General features: G+C 36.6%; 2 protein-coding genes across 5 annotated transcripts in view; both read right to left on the bottom strand.

Annotated features, from left to right (window-relative positions):
* LOC134660847 (uncharacterized) overlaps positions 1 to 5,168 on the bottom strand; it is a 29,293-nt gene extending 24,125 nt beyond the window's left edge. The window contains exon 1 of the mRNA XM_063516693.1: positions 4,820 to 5,168. Within this exon, the coding sequence (XP_063372763.1) occupies positions 4,820 to 5,129 (310 nt within the window). The 5' untranslated portion in view covers positions 5,130 to 5,168. The remainder of the gene's footprint in view (positions 1 to 4,819) is intronic.
* The window catches only part of LOC134660812 (potassium voltage-gated channel protein Shaker), a 159,121-nt gene that overhangs the window by 78,258 nt on the left and 60,352 nt on the right, over positions 1 to 20,511 (bottom strand). The window lies entirely within an intron of this gene.

Raw genomic sequence — 20,511 nt, 5'->3', positions numbered from 1 at the left:
ATAATTTATACTCTAATTTATTACTATGAAATAAGTAAACTAAACTAAACTGGGTCAACCAAATCTTGTCAGTAAATAGGAACAAAAAAAAACTATACCCATCCTTTTCTTTTGGGTGCTAGTACTAGTGTAAGACAAAGATAGTATTATGATTCTCTCTGTCTATGTTTGAAATCAAACAGACATTTGACACACTATATTATGATTTTTTTGTTGCACAACCTCACCAGTGTATTCACAAACATTGAATGAAATGTGTATGCGTGAAATCATTAGTACCGTAACATGGGGTGAGTAGGGTTCGCGGGGAGAGTTGGGTTATGAATGGGGAGAGAAGGGATGAAAGGAGGGTGAGATGGAATTTTAAGGCTACTGCTACACAAATAATGTATTCCAATTTAAAATGGAGCTATAGTATACTCATAATAAAAAAAAATCGATCCAACAATCTTCCAAAGTCACCTTTGTTTGATATACCATCTCACCCCAATTACGAGGGGATACGGGGTGAGGTGGGATTTCCTGTTTATCGTCAAAGTTATGAAATGGAACTACACAAAATAAAATAAAGACTAAAATACAAACGTCCGGAACACTTAAATTATATAATACCATTCAGTTTGCATATGTAAAATTAAATGTTATCGAGGTTTGAATGTCAGTTTTGCCCCTACTCATCTCATTTTCGGTACCTTCCACAGTAATGTATTGTAATAATGCTCTATACTGGCATAAATATTAGAATAAAGTTACGTTTGAGTGCGTGCATTTAATGAGATTATCGCGTTATGATATAGCTTTTATTCTTCTTTGTAAATAAAAGCAAACTTATAATCATGTTTATAAAATATAAGTACTTGTCTTAAGTCTTACAAGCAAATTTGTCATACAAAAAATCATGTGGCGTTTCTTTATTTGGAAATTGTCTTAAGAGGAAAGGGGACGACCGATTCTCCATACAAATGTCCTGGTTGGATATTGACATTATGGAATATTTTTATAAAATTATATGTGTATGAACTACAGATTTGCCCCTTCGTTTGATTATTTTCGAATTTTTTATTATTATATATTAAGTTAAGAGCGAACAACCAATTACATACAAAATTAATAAGTTCCAACCCCTTCTAATAATTTTATAAAATTACCTTCGTTACCTATTCAAAGTGCAACAGAATTATGCATGCACTTTAAATTAAAAGCGAGCCGACAAAATTTTAATCCTAAATAAATAAACGCACGTTACAAATATTTTACATTAAATTTGTATTTAAATTGGTTGTCTAGGTTGGGTTTGCGCAGTACGTATGTTGTAATCGATGGCAATCACTGTAAAGTATCCTAGTACTATCGGCCGGGCCAAGCACATGCCAGCTGCCGGGCATATCCAACATGTCCTACATGCATTATGCGTTTACACGTCTTGTGGCCAATTTATAACCGCTTGCGGCAGCGCCATGTGAGCCTAGAAGCTTTAGATAGGTTCGTGACTACACTCCTCGGCCGTTAGTGGCTTTTGAACATTCAAAATAGTGATTTTAGTGACTTGTGGTGACAAGTAACCATATTGTGTCCTGGGCCAGAAACAGTCAGAATTTAATCTATCTTTAAGGCATAATAATAATAGGTATACCGAATGAATATGTCTAGTCATTTTAAGGGTACCTTCCGAAGACGTTAAATGGGGATGATTACTTTTTTTCGCCATAAGTATTTTATAACACGCAAATAAATGCCCTTACCGGGATTCGAACCCGGCTTCGTGGGAAAATGAATGTAAAACTCAAACAAGACTTTTGATATAAAAACTATACCTACTCATGCACAGAGGAACGCAAAAAAAAGGTTTAATTACTGAATACAGTACCTAAAGTAATTCCGAAATTAGCAATAAACCTTTTTAACTAAGGTAGGTAGCGAAGTTTTTAAAATAAATAATCTTATACTAATAGGAGGAACAGAAAATTAAATAACGTTGAGATGTCTACGTTTCGAGATTAAAATCTCATTTTCCAGGTAATAGATGTAAGCAATTAGGTAGCGAAGTTTTTAAATAAATAATCTTATACTAATAGGAGGAATAGAAAATTTCATAATGTTGAGAATTCTACATTTCGAGATTAAAATCTCATTTTCCAATCATGATTGGACTTCCATTAAACAGGGTCGATCGATAAGCGCGGCGGCGATCAGTCTCTAAAGTTCAAAATCTATTTCCGATTGCAATTATTTTAAGTTAAAACCAAAAAATTTACAATTATAGTCAGAAGTAGCCTATGCTAAGGAAATGTAGTAGGTACTTAATAGAAGAAGAAATAATCTTTAATAGAAAAAAAAGCGACTTCACAAAACAGTTTGATATGCTACTAATAATATTTACGACCATAGACTCAAAACAAAGATGTAAAATACTTCGCTGTAAGTAATGTTTATAATACATCCAGAATACCTATGTTACCTGGTGCGGTAATGATCTGATCGAACTTGATTGCATGAACTTGATCAAACGGAGGTATTTGTTACCTGAAACCAATTGACCTCGCTTAGAGAATCTGATGGCTTCAGAAATTCACTTTGAAAATTATATAGGCAAATCTGGGTAAACGCCCTATACTCGTAATAAATTAACAGTGTTGAAGGGATGATGAATAATGAAGTTAATCGTTCAAATATTCGTTAAGAAATATTTTACAAACATGTTTAGTTATTAATAAATTATAAAATGAGTGTAATTGTTTTCGTCCTAGAAATTCCAAAATAGGACGGGACCCAAGCTCCGGGAAACACATTGGTACAAGCCAGGGTTTGAACATTCTGAAGATGTGTGGGTTTGAATATACTTGTTCAAAACAATTACACCGGTCATTTTTTATCGCAAATCCTCGGTCTCCAGTCGACGTCCTATGCTATGCTGCGTGTCACAGGAGAAGATCGCCCGGCAGTTTAGGGGATCCCAGGGGCAAAGCTTTACTAATCCTACTGTTTTAGATTTTCACAATTTTTGCAGATTCTGTTAACGTAATGGAACTTAATCGCTTAAACTAGATTTTTAATTGTCATTGTTAGGAGACTTAGCCAAGATGACAATCGTTAATAGAAGACGCCAATCGAAACTTAAATAATGTAGGTATGGTAATAGTCACGTTACTTTTCTTAACATCCGTCATCCCGATACATTTTTTCTTGTCATTTGTCGTTTGTCAATGGGCCATTTTCAACGTGACTAGGCCCCAAGGTGTCCAATTATACATTGAAAACCTCAACTACCTCAACCGATTATTAGCCATTACGCTATGAGCCGTTATATTATGTTATACTACACGATGTTATACTACCCGTGACAGAATTACATGTTCCTTTCATTATTCATCACATTACTAACAAATAGCCTTATAAACACTTGAGAATGCATGCCAATTATTCGATTAAGCCAGCAATTTCCTTGCACGCGAAGTCTCTGTATGCTGGTCGTAATTTGCAGTTTTGATCGCATCACAGAGGGTTTATGATATTATGTGTGTACCTAGATACAATTATAAGAAGTTAAAAGGTTGTAATCAGATTCGCGGAAACTATATGTATATCTTTTCTGAGTGACAGAAAAGTAGATACTGAGTTGGCCACCTTATATCCACTAATAATAACTGTTTCTCTATAAGTACCAGGACTTTGCAGACTAAACACGTATGGAACAGATCACAAAACGGTTTCTGAACTGTACTGGCTACAAGTAGAGTGAAGAACCGGTACCTATATTTGACGCCTAAATAAATAAATAAAAACAGCTGTTAAGTCGAAGATACAGTTTTTAGTCACCAAGATTTCTAAATAGCAGAATGGTTACCACGGCGAGGAAGTGTATTATTGTTTCCTGTCTCGACGAAATCATAAATTGTTATTTAATATCAATTATTTTCAATGCCAGCAGAGAACAAAATGTCAAATTAGCTTTATATCTACCCATATTGCCTTGTTATACGACGTGATATTGTCGGCAAAGTTTCAATATATTATGTCATCTTTTCAAATTATAACTAAGTTATTGACCGTGCCTAACGTCACTGCTGTATATTATGAATCATGAACGAATTGTGACTTTAATGTTTCAATCTTCATACGTATTAAGGTCTATTTTGATAAGAAGGACATCCGATTTAAAATCTAGGTTAAAATATGACGTAGGTGCTGTATTGGATGTTACTGGTGGTGACATTAGCGTGCTTGTAGGTGCTCTATACACAGGTCTAGGCTGTATTTCAAAAGCTTCGCTCAGCTATATAAATAATGAAAAATTGCTGTATAATTTAGGTAAATTAATTGTGTCCCAGTGTATTATAGCAAAGTTTACATTATATGTTACATTTATTAATTATTTTTGTATGATATAAACTGATAAGTTTACGTATTTACATAGGTACTTAAACGTTGGTGGCCGCTGTAAATAACAATCAGTATTATTTGCGCGTAATTGGATTTTGAGACGGGTGACGTTAAACAATTAACTAACGAGCTGCCAGTTGGATATTTGTACGTTTGGAGTAGGTGAGTTCGCAGTTGCGTAGACGTTAAAAAGGTTTATTCAATTGCAGCCATGAATGATGAAGGATGAAACGGCTTAAAAAGGTTCAGTTTTCAACAATGAGTTAGGGAGAAAAGCGCAATGACTGCCAGCTGTCTTAACGTTACCCCGCGCTTTGTCTTGAAACCTCCTGAACGCTAGAGTGTGGCGAAAAGTTGTTTAACACCAAGTAGAAATGTGTGTCTCATAGGGTCAAGCCGTAGGTTTAGCGGGAACCACCGGGTCGGAGCGAGTACTAGCCTTCACGTGACGTGAGGGAGCGAGTGGCGCGGTGTGGCCCGGTCCGCGCCAGCATGGGCCGGTGGCAAGAGCTGGAGACTGGCGTCCGTGGCGCCGCCTCCACGCTACTGCGGCACGCGCCAGAGCCGCGGCCGCCCTGCCGCCCGCGCCACCGCGACGCATCCCCCGGCCGCCCCGCAGGCTTCTCGCCCCGCAGCCCCGCACGCACGCCGCATTCTTGCGTTTCACCCGTCCTAGAGCGCGGAAGCACAAAGAGCTTCGATTCCCGATCGAGTGACACGAAGTTCTTGCCAATTTTCGTCAAGAGCATTTTCGTACCGGCCCGCGGCCAACAAGTTAGTATACAATCGGCCGCTAATGCTGACTGCGCGAGCAATGACTAGGTAAGTACTTATACATTTTACACCGAAGATCACAAACAACTTATGGTTCTTAAAAAATAAACATACTTGTAAACATTTTTTACAGAACTACCGCGAGATTCAACAGGCTATTAGCCGAGAGTAGTATATAATAATATCGACTTGTACACGTTTTTATGAAGAGCAGACTACCAAAGTTCCCAGCGGTAGGTACCAATGATATAAATATAGAAAGGAACCACTGGTCAAGGGGACAGATAGGTATCGATGCAACTTTCAGTAACGTTTTTTATTTAGGTATCGTGTTTAATGTCTATGATGTACAAATTATATGTTGAGTTTCAACTGAACGAAGAGCAAGCTAACATATTCTTAGTATATCTACACACATACTTTGTAATATGTAGTATTATAAACACAGACCTATTGATGAAATTCTATTAAGACAATTTTTAACATTCTCCTATTAGCCTAGTCGGTAGTGACTCTGCCGCCTACTAAGAAGGAGGCCCCGGGTTCGAATCCTAGTAAGGGCATTTATTCATCTGTTTATGATAAATATTTGTTCCTGAGTTGTGTTTTCGTTTAGCATTATTTACTTTTACGTTAGTGCACTACCTTTTACTACCTACTATAGTTAGGTCTCTAGAGAAGAATGTTGATAATAATATTGAGTTGTTTAAAAAAATCATAAATAGAAGCAATTGCAAGTGCTACTCGCAACAAAGCTGAGAGGGCGAATCATAGCGCGAGTGTAGGTAATCAAAGTGTAATTTCGGAGAGTTATGTTATCAAGGTTGAACCGCAAAAAAGTTTGCACCCAACTAGTTACGCAACCAGCGGCACTGCCGGTAGCGGCAGCGTGCGGCCTGCTTACCAGCTGAACCATTCCTAACGTTTACCAAGTTTCACACCGGGATATCTGTTCACTGGATAAATTGATTCAATTATTTTTACAGGGAAATTTATTTAAAAATCAATTATTATTCAGACTAACACGTGCCACTTGCTCTGGAATAATTGGACACACCGTACTACAAGTTACTTTCAAAGTTTCAACCCCCTTAGGAAATTAATTTTCTAAAACGCTGTACCTACCTACCTAATTGATTGAAGGAACCAAAATCCTCAATATGTATTGTGTTTATTACGAAGTTTCTAGCCTCTCACACTCAAATAAATGTTCGTACTCGTTATTTTTACAAAGTTTCAAGTTGCTGCGCGTTTTTATAGTTAAAACGATTTTTCCGTAAGGCCCCGGTGAAAACTAGTTATATCTGGGATTTTCAGTCAATGTAGGTATTAGGTACCTATGTAGTTTTAGCAAAGTCTCTTGGTGGGAAGTGGGAACTAGTTTTCACTAATTATTAATATTTAATTTTACTTAAAACTGGTTTAGGCCAATCGTTTTTTTCACTAGTTAAAACTCACTTTCACGGTATTCTGCCAGAATCGAAAGATAGGTGCGACGACGAGCGAAGCGAGAGGGGCGTGTTAGGTTAACTGTGACCTAATAGCCGAAACCAACTTTATTTAAAATATAATGTTAATTTAGAAAAAAAAGCTTTTTTGTGTTACCTGCATCGTCTTATGTAAAATATAGTTTTATTGAATTTATTTTTTGAATAATTAATAAAATTTAATTTTTGGCAAAAAATTCATTTTTGGTACAAGCTTTTATCGCTGACTGTACTTTTCTTACGACAGACAACTAATACTCATCGAGACAATTCTTAAAACCCCTAACACAATTAGGTTGCGTTGTTTCATCACAGAGTTCCTATGGCCACCTCCTGTCTCCATCATCAGATCTAGGGTTTGCTCCGGGGAAATACCGGTACTAAAAATACCGGGAATTCCCGGGATTTAGAGCCAAGCAAAGAACCGGGATTTCAAAATTAAAATCCCGGTACTCCCGGGATTTTCGGGACTAAAATTTCCGGTACAATATTTGACTGCTTTCTGTTACTCAGCATGAAATATCATGTTTTATAAAGAAAATAAATATATTTTGTCAATCTAAGGCTGATGGTAATATTTTTACGGCTGATCACTACATTAAAATAAATTTAAAAAAAGTCAATGGGTTTGACAATGCCGACAATATAAAATTGCGTAATTTGATACTTTAAGGGCATAAATGTTTGAACGATAAATAATTTTATACGAACAATTAGTTATTTCATATTTGTATACTAACTAGAAGCAAAAATAGAGACAATTTTGTAATTAATAAAATACTACTTTTATTCAAATTCAAACACGGTATAAGAAACTCACATATGATAATGATATATTTAAAAAAAAGGTCCACAGCCCATTTTGAACGCATGCGAAAATTATCAATTTTTTTTATCCTTTTTCACAAAACGTCTTACATATTTAAAAAAGAATGATGATATTACTAAGCCACAATTCAGTTTTTGCCAATCAACAAAGATAGTAAAAATATCATGTAGTTTAGGAAAAAAAAAACAAATTATATTAATGATTGTGTGACTTAAAGACACATATTATGGTACAAAAGAAGTGTGTACATTCACTGTGCTACTTTTTTATTGTTTTAAGAAAGATTCGTGGTTGTTTTACGCTTTTTTTTTACTGAAAATTGATGTGAAAACTGATTTTTGAAGGCAGTCCCGAAAGTACCGAAAATACCGGGAAATCCCGGTTCCATTATTGCCCGGTACCGAAAATCCCGGTTCTTTTAAACAGTACCGGTTCTGCAATCCCTAATCAGATCAGTTCGACAGTACCATATTATTGTATTGTCATCAGAACTACATACAGCTACCAATTTTCATGACGCTACGATCTTAGATTCCATTAGATAGTTACATACAGGTCGACCTAATAAAAGCTTGTTAAAAATAGTTTTCATCAAGGCATTTTGTGAAAACTAGTTTTGGGGGATAAATCCCAGGTAAAACTTGTATTACTTATATATATAATATAATCAATATTTATGATATATTATGTTCTATTCCGGGCATCTTATCTTAGGAAAATTAGAGAAGGTAAGTTCATATGGAAGTACTGCGGGGCGAGAAGGACGAAGTTAAAGGAATTCCAATTAATTTAATATGTACCTACCTACCTACACAAGCCAAGCCAATAGGTATTCAAAACTACCCTCTAAGCCCTGTAACGTCAAGCTATTAAATTGATTCCTCCTACAGTTCTTAGATAAAATATATACATACGATACACATAATATTATGTATTTAATATTATGGTGTCTATTATAATCGTGTAGGTCTACTTGACGCGATGTCTGGCGCGTGGGAACGTGTCGACTGCACTCTAAAATGGTCACCCATAAAACTGTTGTATCCGCAGGTAAAGCAGAGTGGTCACTACTAGACCTCTGTGCGGAAAGAGAAGAGTCGTGGAATGTATGGGGCCCACTACAATCTACGACTCTTTTCTTTCCGCACAGACTCTACTAACACCACGTTTACAGGCACTTGCCTTAGCGACTTTGTAATTTGGATAATGTAGCAAGTCTCGTGATCTCGTCACGTCATTAGAATAACAGACTACATTGCAGAAGAGAACAATTCCCTACTCTACTGAGAAAATTACCTATTCTACTGAGAAAAATGTGACGTCCCACGGGTAAAGGTACCTTATGGCCGTTGGCGCTTACGCTATTATTAACGCCGCTCCGCCGCCGCGCGCTATTATGATTGCGGCGCTATGCGACGTAAGCGCCAAGTGCCATAAGGTACCTTTTGCCGTGGAACGTCACAAATAATCTAAAATATAAAAAAGCAAAAAATACTACTACTCACTCGGCATCAAGGATCGTTTTCCACACGGCCGGGCCTAGAAATCCTCGCAACTCTCAAAATTCCACTTTTTGAAGCACGGGCGGGCAAGCTAACTTTAGAATATTTTGCTCGCTTGGGCATATTAAAACGAGTGGTAAACAACAATTTTGCTCCCTTGTTACTTAAAAAAAAATTTATATATTAGACATGTGACAACAATGTTAAAAAAAGTTACTTATTAGAAAATTAGCCTGCAACGATATTCAGGTTAATATGAAAAGGAGCGGATACGAATTACTTTGGGATTCAAAATATATTTATTTATAAACGAGCTAATATCAGACCGCTTAGCATGACTTGTGAAGTCGCGCGCGACTCGCTCTTGACATAGGTACTCGTACGGAGTCGCGCACGACAACGCTATTAGTCATGAGAAGAAGCGGTCAGGTAAACGTTTTGCAGTCTACCAGCTCCGTCCAACAGAAATAATAAAAAGCTGAGAAAGTTCATCTGATATTTGCCCTACTATAATAATCTGATTTTATTATAGGTAATACATTCAGCAAACATGATTAAAACATTCAGTAGCAGCAGGACCTAGCTTTGCTGAATAAAGCAGCAGCAGCAGTATTCAGCAAACGTCATTAAAACTATCTACCTATGGTAAAACGTCATTTTTGAAGTAAGTTGTGTTTTGTCATAGTGTAGACAGGCTTTATAAAAAAACTCTGCGTTCCCGTTATTGGCATTGACAGCAAAAATAATCCAAAGACAATATACAATAAATTTAAATGTAGTTGAGTGGGACAGTAGAGCGGAATACGCACGTAAACATTTTATTAATAAAAAAGTCTGACACGAAGCGCGTAATATTATAAATAATATTCCGAAGGTGCTTTGAGTTTCATCATAACCACCATTTCGGTCTGCGGCCGGCTTCGCCGTGCTGGGCCGCTCCGCGCGTTGGAGGATCTCCTGCTTGCGTCACTGGCTGACTGGACGACGAGTAGGTGACTTTTCGCCACTACAAGAGAACTATTATACAAAATAATTTACTATCATCATTTTTTATGCATAAAGCTAATATTTATATACGATTACCTACACTTAATTTATAGTTATTTACGATACAAGTCCGGAAAAGAGGAAATCCGAAACGAGTGGCGATAAATTAAAACACGACCGAAGGGAGTTGCGAACACGACACGAGTTGCGAATTACCTATTCGCACATGTATCGTACAGCGTTTTACAGTAACTACATATGGCACTTTAAACTTTCGACATACGTACGGAAAGTGCTTTTTCTCGCACTAGTTCGGGAAATTAACACCATATGTACTGTAAAATAATTTTCTGTCGTTATTTTTATGCATAAACCTAATATTTATATACGATTACCTACACTTAATTAAACTAACTTATAAATGTATGGATATGATGTACCTATTTATGACAATTGAGGCATTGCTCTCCGAAAGTATCATTTGGACAGTGGAAATGATGAAGAAATCCATACATAAAACCCGTTATCGACGTTACCTACTTACTGTTTGAATTGAACACTTTGGTACCTACTCGTATTTTCTATGATTCATATCGTGGTGACGCGCGTATTTATTACAAGCTTTATTAACTTGCAATGTATCTATGTATGTATGTAATTATATTTTTGCGGGTCAAATCTTGCAAGTCTTTGACCCACTTCTGGACTTCCGATGAAACTGATAATTAGCATACATACGAAATAATGCATACATAAAAATATATGAAAATTAGATGATGGAGACAGCAGGTGGCCATAAACTAAAAACTCTGTGATAAAACAACGAAACCTAATTGTGTTTGGGGTTTTTAGAACTGTCTCGATGAGTATTAGTTGCCTGTGGAAATAAAAGTACAGTCAGCGATAAAAGCTTGTACCAAAAATGTAATTTTTGCCAAAAACTTATTAAGTCTCTCAAATGTCAATTTTGGTAAGAAGCAGGTTATCAATACTTCTTTAAGAAAAAAGAAGAACCAGAACCGCTGCGAAACGCGTGCACATGCTCATATTATGGGGGCTGACCTTTCAACAACACACACGCCTACTCGAGTTTACCGATTCCCTCGGGCGTAATGCTTCGAATCGTACACCACCTATTACAGCTACCCAACGATGGTCCCCTATGAATTTTTAATCTCATATAGACTCAGGAATTGGGCACGTATTAGTCTTTCTTTCGCTCCTTTAGGGACTAATAAAGTTATTTTATCGAAGAAGACGGCGTATAGAAATGTTATCCGTATAAATGCGTTCCTTTGTATATATTTAACTGCTTTGCTGACAAATAAATGCCGGAGTGTATTTATAGCGCCGGTATAGTGATATCGATTAAATGACCGACCGCTTAACGGTGGATAAACTAATAGTGACACGGGTCAAGCGAGTGCCATGGCCGTTGGCCGCGGAGAGCACAGTAGCCCCGTCGTTCCTTCAGCATCTGAACGAAAACTGCATATATAGGATTATGTAAGCACTAGTTTCTGTGCCCACGACTTTGGTCTGAGTGAAATGATAATGGTAATTGATAAAAACTATCCTGCCATTCCCCGGGCCTCGAAATATCTCAATAACACATTTTATCTAAATCGTTTACGCGTGAAGGGGTAACAAACAGGCAGTTACTTTCTCATTTATAATTTTACTAGCTTTTGCCCGCAACTTCGTCTACGTGGAATTATTAATCATATTTTTTTCCCTACTTAAGAAATTATTGATTCCCCTTACAAACTTTCAACACCCTTAAGGGATGATTTTGGAGATAAAAACTATTCTAAGTATTTCCTTTTCTACAACTAAAACTATATTCAGCCAAATTTTACGCATATAGACGTTTAAAGACAATATAAAAGCTAGATTACGTAACCATTGGGCTGCTTCGATATGGCTGGCAACTGCAACTGTGCTATAGGGGACAACGCGGTCCGCCTTGACCCGATTTTACTGGACTACTCGTAAAATTGTGGCATCGCTTGAACATGTGAACACGGCCCTGCAGACTAGTGGTAGAAATTATTAAATTGTACAACGGGACTTAATCGCGTATCTAAGTTTTAAGATTTACCTCCGACGTTTCGCGGACGGCGGTGTCCCCGTGTTCTCGGAGAAGACTGGCTTAAGTTGACATCAGCATCTAACCGCGCGAGTTTTTCGAACTACCCGCACTTGGTCTTGTTTATCAGTTTTTGTGTAAAAATCGTGAAAGTTTAAATCAGTGTCGTGGTAGACATTACACGAGATGGCTGAATACCTACATTCACATATTTGCTAAAATAAGTTTCAATCACAGTTTCAAAACAACTGTAAAAAGCACCGGTCTCTTTAACCTCACCACTTTATGAGACCTCCAATATTGCCAAGCTATTAAAGCAATTATTCGTATAACGCTTAAGAAGAGGCACAAAATAAAGCAAAGCCAGAATGGCTTTACAATTATTTATAGGGTTCTTTTAATTTTGAAAAAAAAAACCCGCACGATTTCTTATGAAATTTTACTTTTTTTCATAAAAGTAGCAACTTTTGGGTTATTTCAACTCACGAGGACTATTGATTAAAGCAAGGAATTAAAGTATCCGCAGTTTTTTATACAAATTTAGGCTGTCACTTTTATAACGGTCCATCTAACACTTTTTTTCTTTTAAATCCAAAGTCCTCGTGATTCTGAGTAGAAATAACTCAAAACTTAATTGGCTTTTAGAAAAAAGTACATGGTACACTTTTGACTGAAAATGCTTTACGAGTATTCAGTAAAGATATCTACCCAAAACATGTTATTGCACATACTTAATTACCTAAGTATAACATAGCACCAGAGATGTACAAAATGGTTTTAAAAAAGCATTTAAATACAAAATGCAAAATACTTTTCAGATTTACTATTTCAAATGCAAAATACCAAATAGTTTTGCGTTTTGTATTTTAAATGCTAAATGCAAAATAGGTATTTTCAAAATACTTTTTCAAAATAAAATACCTTTTGAGCAAATCTCAGATATTTTTATTTATTTTAGGTATTTATCATGAGAAATAGAGACACAATGCCGAGCCGAACAAAAACGTCTAATATCATGGCATGGCACCTTATGCATGACATTTTGGTCATATTTATCAGTACGCGTATCAATAAATTCTGTTATGGTATTAATAATAGTCCGTCGGTTCCTCTCTCTGCGGCCCTGACCACCGGCAGCTTGGGCCCTGCCCCGCTGCTGGCGGCACCCTAGGATAGGTTTTTTATAATGTGTTTATAATATTTTTTTATATTATTTTTGTAAGTGTTTTTATATTTTAATTTTATATACATATTGTAAAAAACCAACCTAAGAAGAGAAATAAATAAAGGAAATAATACTCACTTAAAATAATGTAAAAAACTAGACTAACGAAAAGAGAGCCATGGCTCCATTTTGTGACTTGTGTGGCCATTTATTTCAGTTGATTGTGCATCTAGTTCTTATTTTATTATTATTACACTTTTCTTATATTAATAACAACTGGACTGGTATTGTTAAAAAGTGAAAAAAACATCAGTTTTTATTTATTACGCTTTTTAACAATACCAGGGGGCCGATTTTTGAATTTCGATCGCTCGATTTCGTCACTCGAAAATCGGTGGAAAACGGCGAGATGCTGATTTTTGAAATACGAGCGATATAAATTGTGAATTTAGTGGTATTGACCACTAGTTTTTGATTCTATTAGTAGAATTTACATGCCTAGTAGTGGAGATATTACTGAACGAAATACACGAAATCGAGCGGTCGAATTTCAAAAATCGGCCTCCTGGCGCTGGCGCCAGGCGCTAGCAGGTGCCTCTATCGGTCAAATTCGGCAATACAAGCGTCATTCGTTCATTTCATTTTGTTTGACTGGTAATGTTGGCTAAACTTAATCACAAAGTATTTTGCATTTTGAAATGAATATTAAAAATGCAAAATACGTCTCGAAAAGTATTTCAAATAAAATACAAAATGGTTTTTACTAAAAGGCATTTAAATGCAAAATACAAAATAGGTATTTTGCATTTTGTATTTGCATTTTAATTAGAAGTATTTCAAATAAATCGCATCTCTGCATAGCACCACACTTGATCTAAACGCACATACTTCTTTGATAAAAAAAAAATTGTTAATAAGAAGAAACCCTTAATTGTTGAATAAATAGGTACCTAGATACGCTGCGCCCACTTGTGGGGTGTGAATACGAGGCTTTGTAGCAGATGGTGTAAAAATTACGCTTTCTATTATTGATCAACGTAAAGATACCAGTAACCTTGCAGGTGCATGGCATAACAAGGAGCCATAGCAGGTTTTATAACAACTCCTATCGATTTAACTTTGATAGAAGTACCTAATTGTCATCTTAAAGGTGACAGTCCATTTCCAACCGCAGCTGCACCTGCTGCTGCTGCTGTTCATTTTACTATGGAAATTGACAGTTACAGCGACGCGTTCAGTACCAGTAGTGCAGCTGCGGTCAGAAATGGAATGTTACCCTTACAGTGCTGCCAAATATTTAGGAACTTTTTTGGTCACGTTATCATCACTCACTTGTGTTCATAAAATCGCACTCTTTGGAGAGCATTCAATCAGGTATAGAAATACAGCTAAAAATTTAAAAAAGATAAATGCAAATTTCAAGTTGCAAAGGCAACTTTTATCTGTTTTATTTTTCGTGTCACAAAATCGGTGAATAAGAGAAAAGTCCCATATCGGTCCCGATGCAACAGCTCACAACTTCAGCAGTTGGATAGAATGCCCGCATTCGGGTCAGAGCGGAGCGAAATCAGGAGCAGAAGCCAAATGTAGGTAGTAACAAATGGCCAGTCGCACCATTTTCAGCCGCTGCTATTGTATGCCGTTCGTTGTGACTTGAAACAATAGCGTTTTCTCAATCCTCTCTAATAATATTCACGTTATAGGCTAGATACCTACGCATACTTAGTGTCACGGTCTGGGTGCGGAACGTCTAAGGCTCCTCTTAGACGTTCCGCAATAAGTTTTGTCTTTGAAAGGGACTTGCAAAAATGGGGCTGATTTGTATCGTTCTAAGGGCCAAAACCGTAAGCTTAACTAACGACTGTGACAGCTGTTATGCGGGGATGGCGAGTACTATGTAGGGAGCTGGATGGAGGTCTTTGGAATAAAAGTAAATAGAAATTTAAGATGCGAGTTATGGTAGTATGTATATATTGAAAATTACACATTTCTTAACGCATCATGCGCACCATAAAATCTGATTCAATATTGTTTATCTGTATCTCATTAAAGTAACTAATTACATAAGTTTATTTTGCTATCGAAATGTCTTTTGTCCAGCTGTACTTAAGCTGTGTAATGACAATGAAGGACGTTTGCCAGAACATACGGAAAACGTACAATGAACAAATAACGGCACAATTTAAAAATCACCAAAATGATCAAATATCAAATATCAACATTTATTCAGCAAATAGGCCACAAGGGCACTTTTACACGTCAACGTGGAATTTACATACAGCAAAAAAAAAAAACACTTTAAATTCCTATGCTGATATATGTTAATATTTCAACATACGTACTATGATAACTGATGTTGTCTAAAAAAGAACTAGAAATACTAGTCTATTTTGGGAAGTGTTTTACAGAAGCGATAATCGATGAGCGGGCGCAGCGATGCCCTCTCTCGTGCATGCCAGCAGGCGATTAAGGGCCGTATTACGAAACGAACATTCCCTACCAATATAATATTTAATAGGCAGGTACCTATTTCATATGAATATTAGAAGGTCGCACCGGAACCAGCTTGGCCGGGCTCTAGAGTGAGCGCACACAACCAAAACGGTTTCGATATTATCTCGATACGTCAAATGCAATTTGAAGCGTTGAAGAATAACGCTCGTTAGAGGGGTGTTTGCGCTCGTCGCCCCCGCTCTTTCACAGTCAAACTTTATGCATTTTTAAACCGAAGGCGCACTAATAAGGTGTTTGTTACCGTGCCTGATGCTAGTTTAGTTAACGTCACTAAACGAAATAAACCGGCCAAGAGCATCTCGGACCATGCTCAGTGTAGGTATCCATAGCTACCCTTCCGTTACAATAGACTAAACGGGAGCTATTAGTATGGTAGATTGTTAACCAAGGAATGAAATGGTGCCTTTCACCCGAATTAAACACTACTTTTCATATCGAACTAAAAATTGGCATAACCAGCGTTTGTAACACGATCGTAAACATGTACTATTAACACTGCACCTCAGCTTGTGCTAGATTGCCGAAATACGAGTAGGCACTCTGCTGCCGCATTGCAAGGCTTTACGAAGCTACGTACGGGCCGGGGCCGCGACGGCATTGCGGCCCGAACATGACGCTTAACGTACCATGCACGTACCTACACTTACTGGAGCAAGGAACTAGCTGCTACAACATTCAAACAAAATGGATATTTTGTATGTAGTGACCACATTGTAGGTAGCACAGTGGGACGGCACTTGTAACTTTCATATTCTACAGTTAAAAACAAATATCTGGGAGACCGAGCTTTGCTCGGAAAAAGTATAAAAACTCAAAAATGAGCGTTTTCCCAGAGAAGACCTAGATAGAACGATTTTTCGCCCCCAAAAACCCCTATATAGCAAACATCGAAATCGTTAGAGCCGTTCCCGAGATTCCCGAAATATTTATAAATAAATAAATATACAAGAATTGCTCGTTTAAAGGTATAAGATATGAGGTTAGGTGGGATAAGAGTAGGTACCTAAGTACCTATGGGGCAAGAGAAAGACTTGTAGGGTTAAACAGTTACGGGTTTTTCAAACAGGATGGGTGTCCGCTGACAGGTAACTTCAATACAATTATGCAAGATTTTGTGTTTTAGAGTTATATACCTAATTTATATGGAGATGACATGTGTCACCGTACCTACCGGATTTGAAAAATACCTACTATTGAAATACCTACTTAAAGATTTAAAAAACTAAATTAAATGATGACACTATAAATAAAATTAATGATATAAAATTAACTTAAAATGCGTAAAAGGACTCTAGTCATACCATTTCTCTTGATGCACAGAATAAAATTAAATATTATATTTATCTAGGTACTCCACCTGATCTTAACAAAATGAAACTGCATCGTGATAGTGTAAGTTTAAACTGATGTAGGTAACAGCTCATTCGGAGATAAATTATTGACCGAAGCGTAGCGAAGGTCTACGTTTTGACTCGGGCATTTTGCTTTTGTATGTCCGGATGTTCTCCTCTACAGGTCGCAATTCTTAACCGATTTTCGTGAAATTTTGTGACCGAATTCTATGACTAAATATTTTTTTTTGTCGATCCGGTTTTTGGAAATTTTTCAAAATGGCGGAGTCGTGATAGCTCCCGCCTAAACAAATAGTCGTATCGGTATCATAAGAGTTTTTTCTTTTTGAGATATCTTTATAGATTAAATGGCCAAAAATTCAGATTTGTATCGCTGGTTTTGGCGGTATTTAGATATTTAGTTTTTACTTGAGAATGGGTAGCTAAATTTCGTCAGCTTTAGTAAGAACTAAAATGGCGTATTTTGCAAACGTTCGCTGTTTTTGTTTGCATCGGCAGGTCCCTGGTTCCATCCCCAGTAATTGTATACTGCTACATAACTTTTTGTATTTTTTTTATACTTAAATTTCGTTTAGTTGTTTTTTATTTTAATTTTTTATGTTGAAAAAATTAAAAATTTCGTATTTTTTATTTATCAAGCGCGGGTTAAGCGTATTCGTTTAATTTTTGTTTGTAGCTTTATGTAGTTTTTAATTTTTTGTTTATATTACATGTACTATACCTATATTTTAATAAATATTTTTGCCATACATTTATTCAGTTTTAAACTCTGCTCGCGAGGTCTACAGCTCACAGAGCCACTAGTAATATTTAAATTAAGTACTCTGCCATGCCCCGCAATCAAATATACTCGTAAAGAATATATAACGTCATTATTTCCTACCATGTTTGAAAATAATAAACCACGATGTCTAGTTATTCGGAAACGATGTTGACAAAAGGTTGTGTTCTTAAACAAAGAAGTGCCATTTTCCAGAGAGAACCAATCGACCCCCCACTTGTTAGTCAACGACGGATAAGAGGGACTTGAACGTGAACACAGCTCTAACTAGGTACCTACTTCTTACAAATCTTTGCATAATATATCAGATAGATAAATATAATACTCTTTATTGGCCCACCTCAGTCATAAGATACAAAAGAGAAGAACAATTGATTAAATGTAGAGGCAGACAACAGGCGGTCTTTTCGCTAAAGAGCAATCTCTTCCAGACAACCTCTGGGGTTTGGGTACAGTTTTTTAAACATATTTAGTTTTCTACATTAACATTTTAATGTTCTTTAATGGTTTTGGTTTCAATGACTTCATGATTTGTAGTAATAAAATAAAATATACAGGTATTTAACTTTTATACTATGGCCAATTGGCCATACTGAGTGTGGGGTTCCGTAGTTACCGGTCCTGCGCAATAGGCTGCCTTGAACTGGGGCTATTAATAAAAAACATGTACATATACAACAAGCAAAGGGGAGTAACTACACAGTTCTATATTGATCGTGTTAAGCAAAAATTCCCGATACTCGCGATTACAGCGCGTTTTGGGTTAGGTAGTAAGCATATTATTTACCTGTACATAATAGTTATTTACTATACAAGTGCGGAAAAGAGGAAATTCGAAACGAGTGGCGATAAATTAAAACACGACCGAAGGGAGTGTTTTAAATCGACACGAGTTACCTATTCGCACGTGTATCGTACAACGTTTTATAGTACATATGGCCCTTTAAACTTTTTGACATTCACACGAAAACTGCTATTTTACGCACTAGTGCGGGAAAATAGGGCCATATGTACTGTATAAATATACAGCAATAAAAACAGAAGAAATAATGTCATACATGCCTCTTCGCTGGGTTGTGGCACGTTTAAAACACCGTACGAGTAGTAGGTAATAGTGTTATTGGTCGGTCAGGCTCAGGAGCTAGCGCCGCGGGCGCGGGTATCGATCGTGAATTACAGGCGATGCTAATTAGACTCGTGTTTGATTCCTTATCGGATAATTTGTACATTATTGATTCGTGGAACACTTTTCATTGATAGGTACAATTTTAAAGCGTCATGGTCCTATTTTGTGCTTTTGAAAAAGGCAACGTACAGAAAACAAGGTCAATCAAAGAAATGCCTCAAGTTGTCGGCAGAAGTTAAGCAGCAAAGTAGGTTCGGCTGTCTAGGCTTGAGGCCGGTTGCGTGTGCGAGTGGCCCGGAAGAGCAAAGGAAGTGTCGATTTAGATTTCCTGACTTGTTTTCCGCTGATAGGGGGCGACGACAAACGCTAATGACACCACTTTGGCAATAGACGCGGAAATGGCTTTTAATTCAACAAAATAAATGATGGTTTTAAATGTAACCAAATGGTTAACTTTTTTCTGATTTAAAATTACTTGCTTTAAAAATATTTAAGGCGTAACTTTATACAACTTGTCGTCATTGCTGAGCCTGGACACAGTGGATGCATAAATCTGTTACAAAATAAATAAAAACTGATACAGGGTCAACAGAGCTGTCTTACTACCATGATAAGAGGTTTCTGTTTAAAAAAAAACGTACAATAAAAATAGATATACTTGGTACTAACTTCCTTTCGGCATTAATTACAACAAATCTCATAATAATATTCATGTTCGAAATACTACTAAATTTTTTTAAAATTTAGTTACCTAGTTAAAAAAATATCCAAATGATTATATTTATGTGTAATCATGTATCACGTTTTTTTTCACCCCCTAATAATATATTGTTTGATTAAATTATTTTCAGAGCTATGCAGCGGCGTACAAAAAACATATATTAATAGGTAAGTATACATGAATAAATAATAACTTTTTGGGTCAGGTGCCTGTGACATAAGTTCGGACAGAGAGCGACAGAGGGATTTGACCCTTGACGAAACAATAATTTTTGTGTTACAATTAGAAAACAACAATTAAATGCCAAACTAAAACAAGTTGGCTGAGGAAATTTTCAATTACATTATAGATATTTTGAAAAGTGTTCTGTAAAAGAATTATACGATATGTTATGTTGAAAAATCGTTCAATGTCACCTCTTAGTAACAGTTTAGAAACCTGAAACGAGTAAACCATTTCGTGCAGAAGCAATAGCGGGTGTCGTGCTGATGCGAGTCGCGACCGTGGCGACGACCGTCGGTGATCCACGTCATTTCTCACCTTGTGCCTTAACGACGCTCTATAACGGTCGAACGCACCTGCCCAACCAATATTTAATTTTTATTTCATACGCCACTAGTTGAGAGATAAACACCGACTATAACACCTAATCTATGTCAAAATTAAAACCAATAAATGGTGGAGATTTATCGGCGCACGGACCGACCTGTGCGTTTTTTTACATATTTATGTACCGATTTTATTTGATTAATATAGGCAGGTATACGCCTTACATACTCTTACTAATGAAATAATCGGATTCAG

Source organism: Cydia amplana, chromosome Z, assembly GCF_948474715.1.
Source record: "Cydia amplana chromosome Z, ilCydAmpl1.1, whole genome shotgun sequence".
NCBI lineage: Eukaryota > Metazoa > Arthropoda > Insecta > Lepidoptera > Tortricidae > Cydia > Cydia amplana.
Note: the sequence above shows the minus strand (reverse complement) of the source record. Positions and strands in the feature narration are given on the sequence as shown.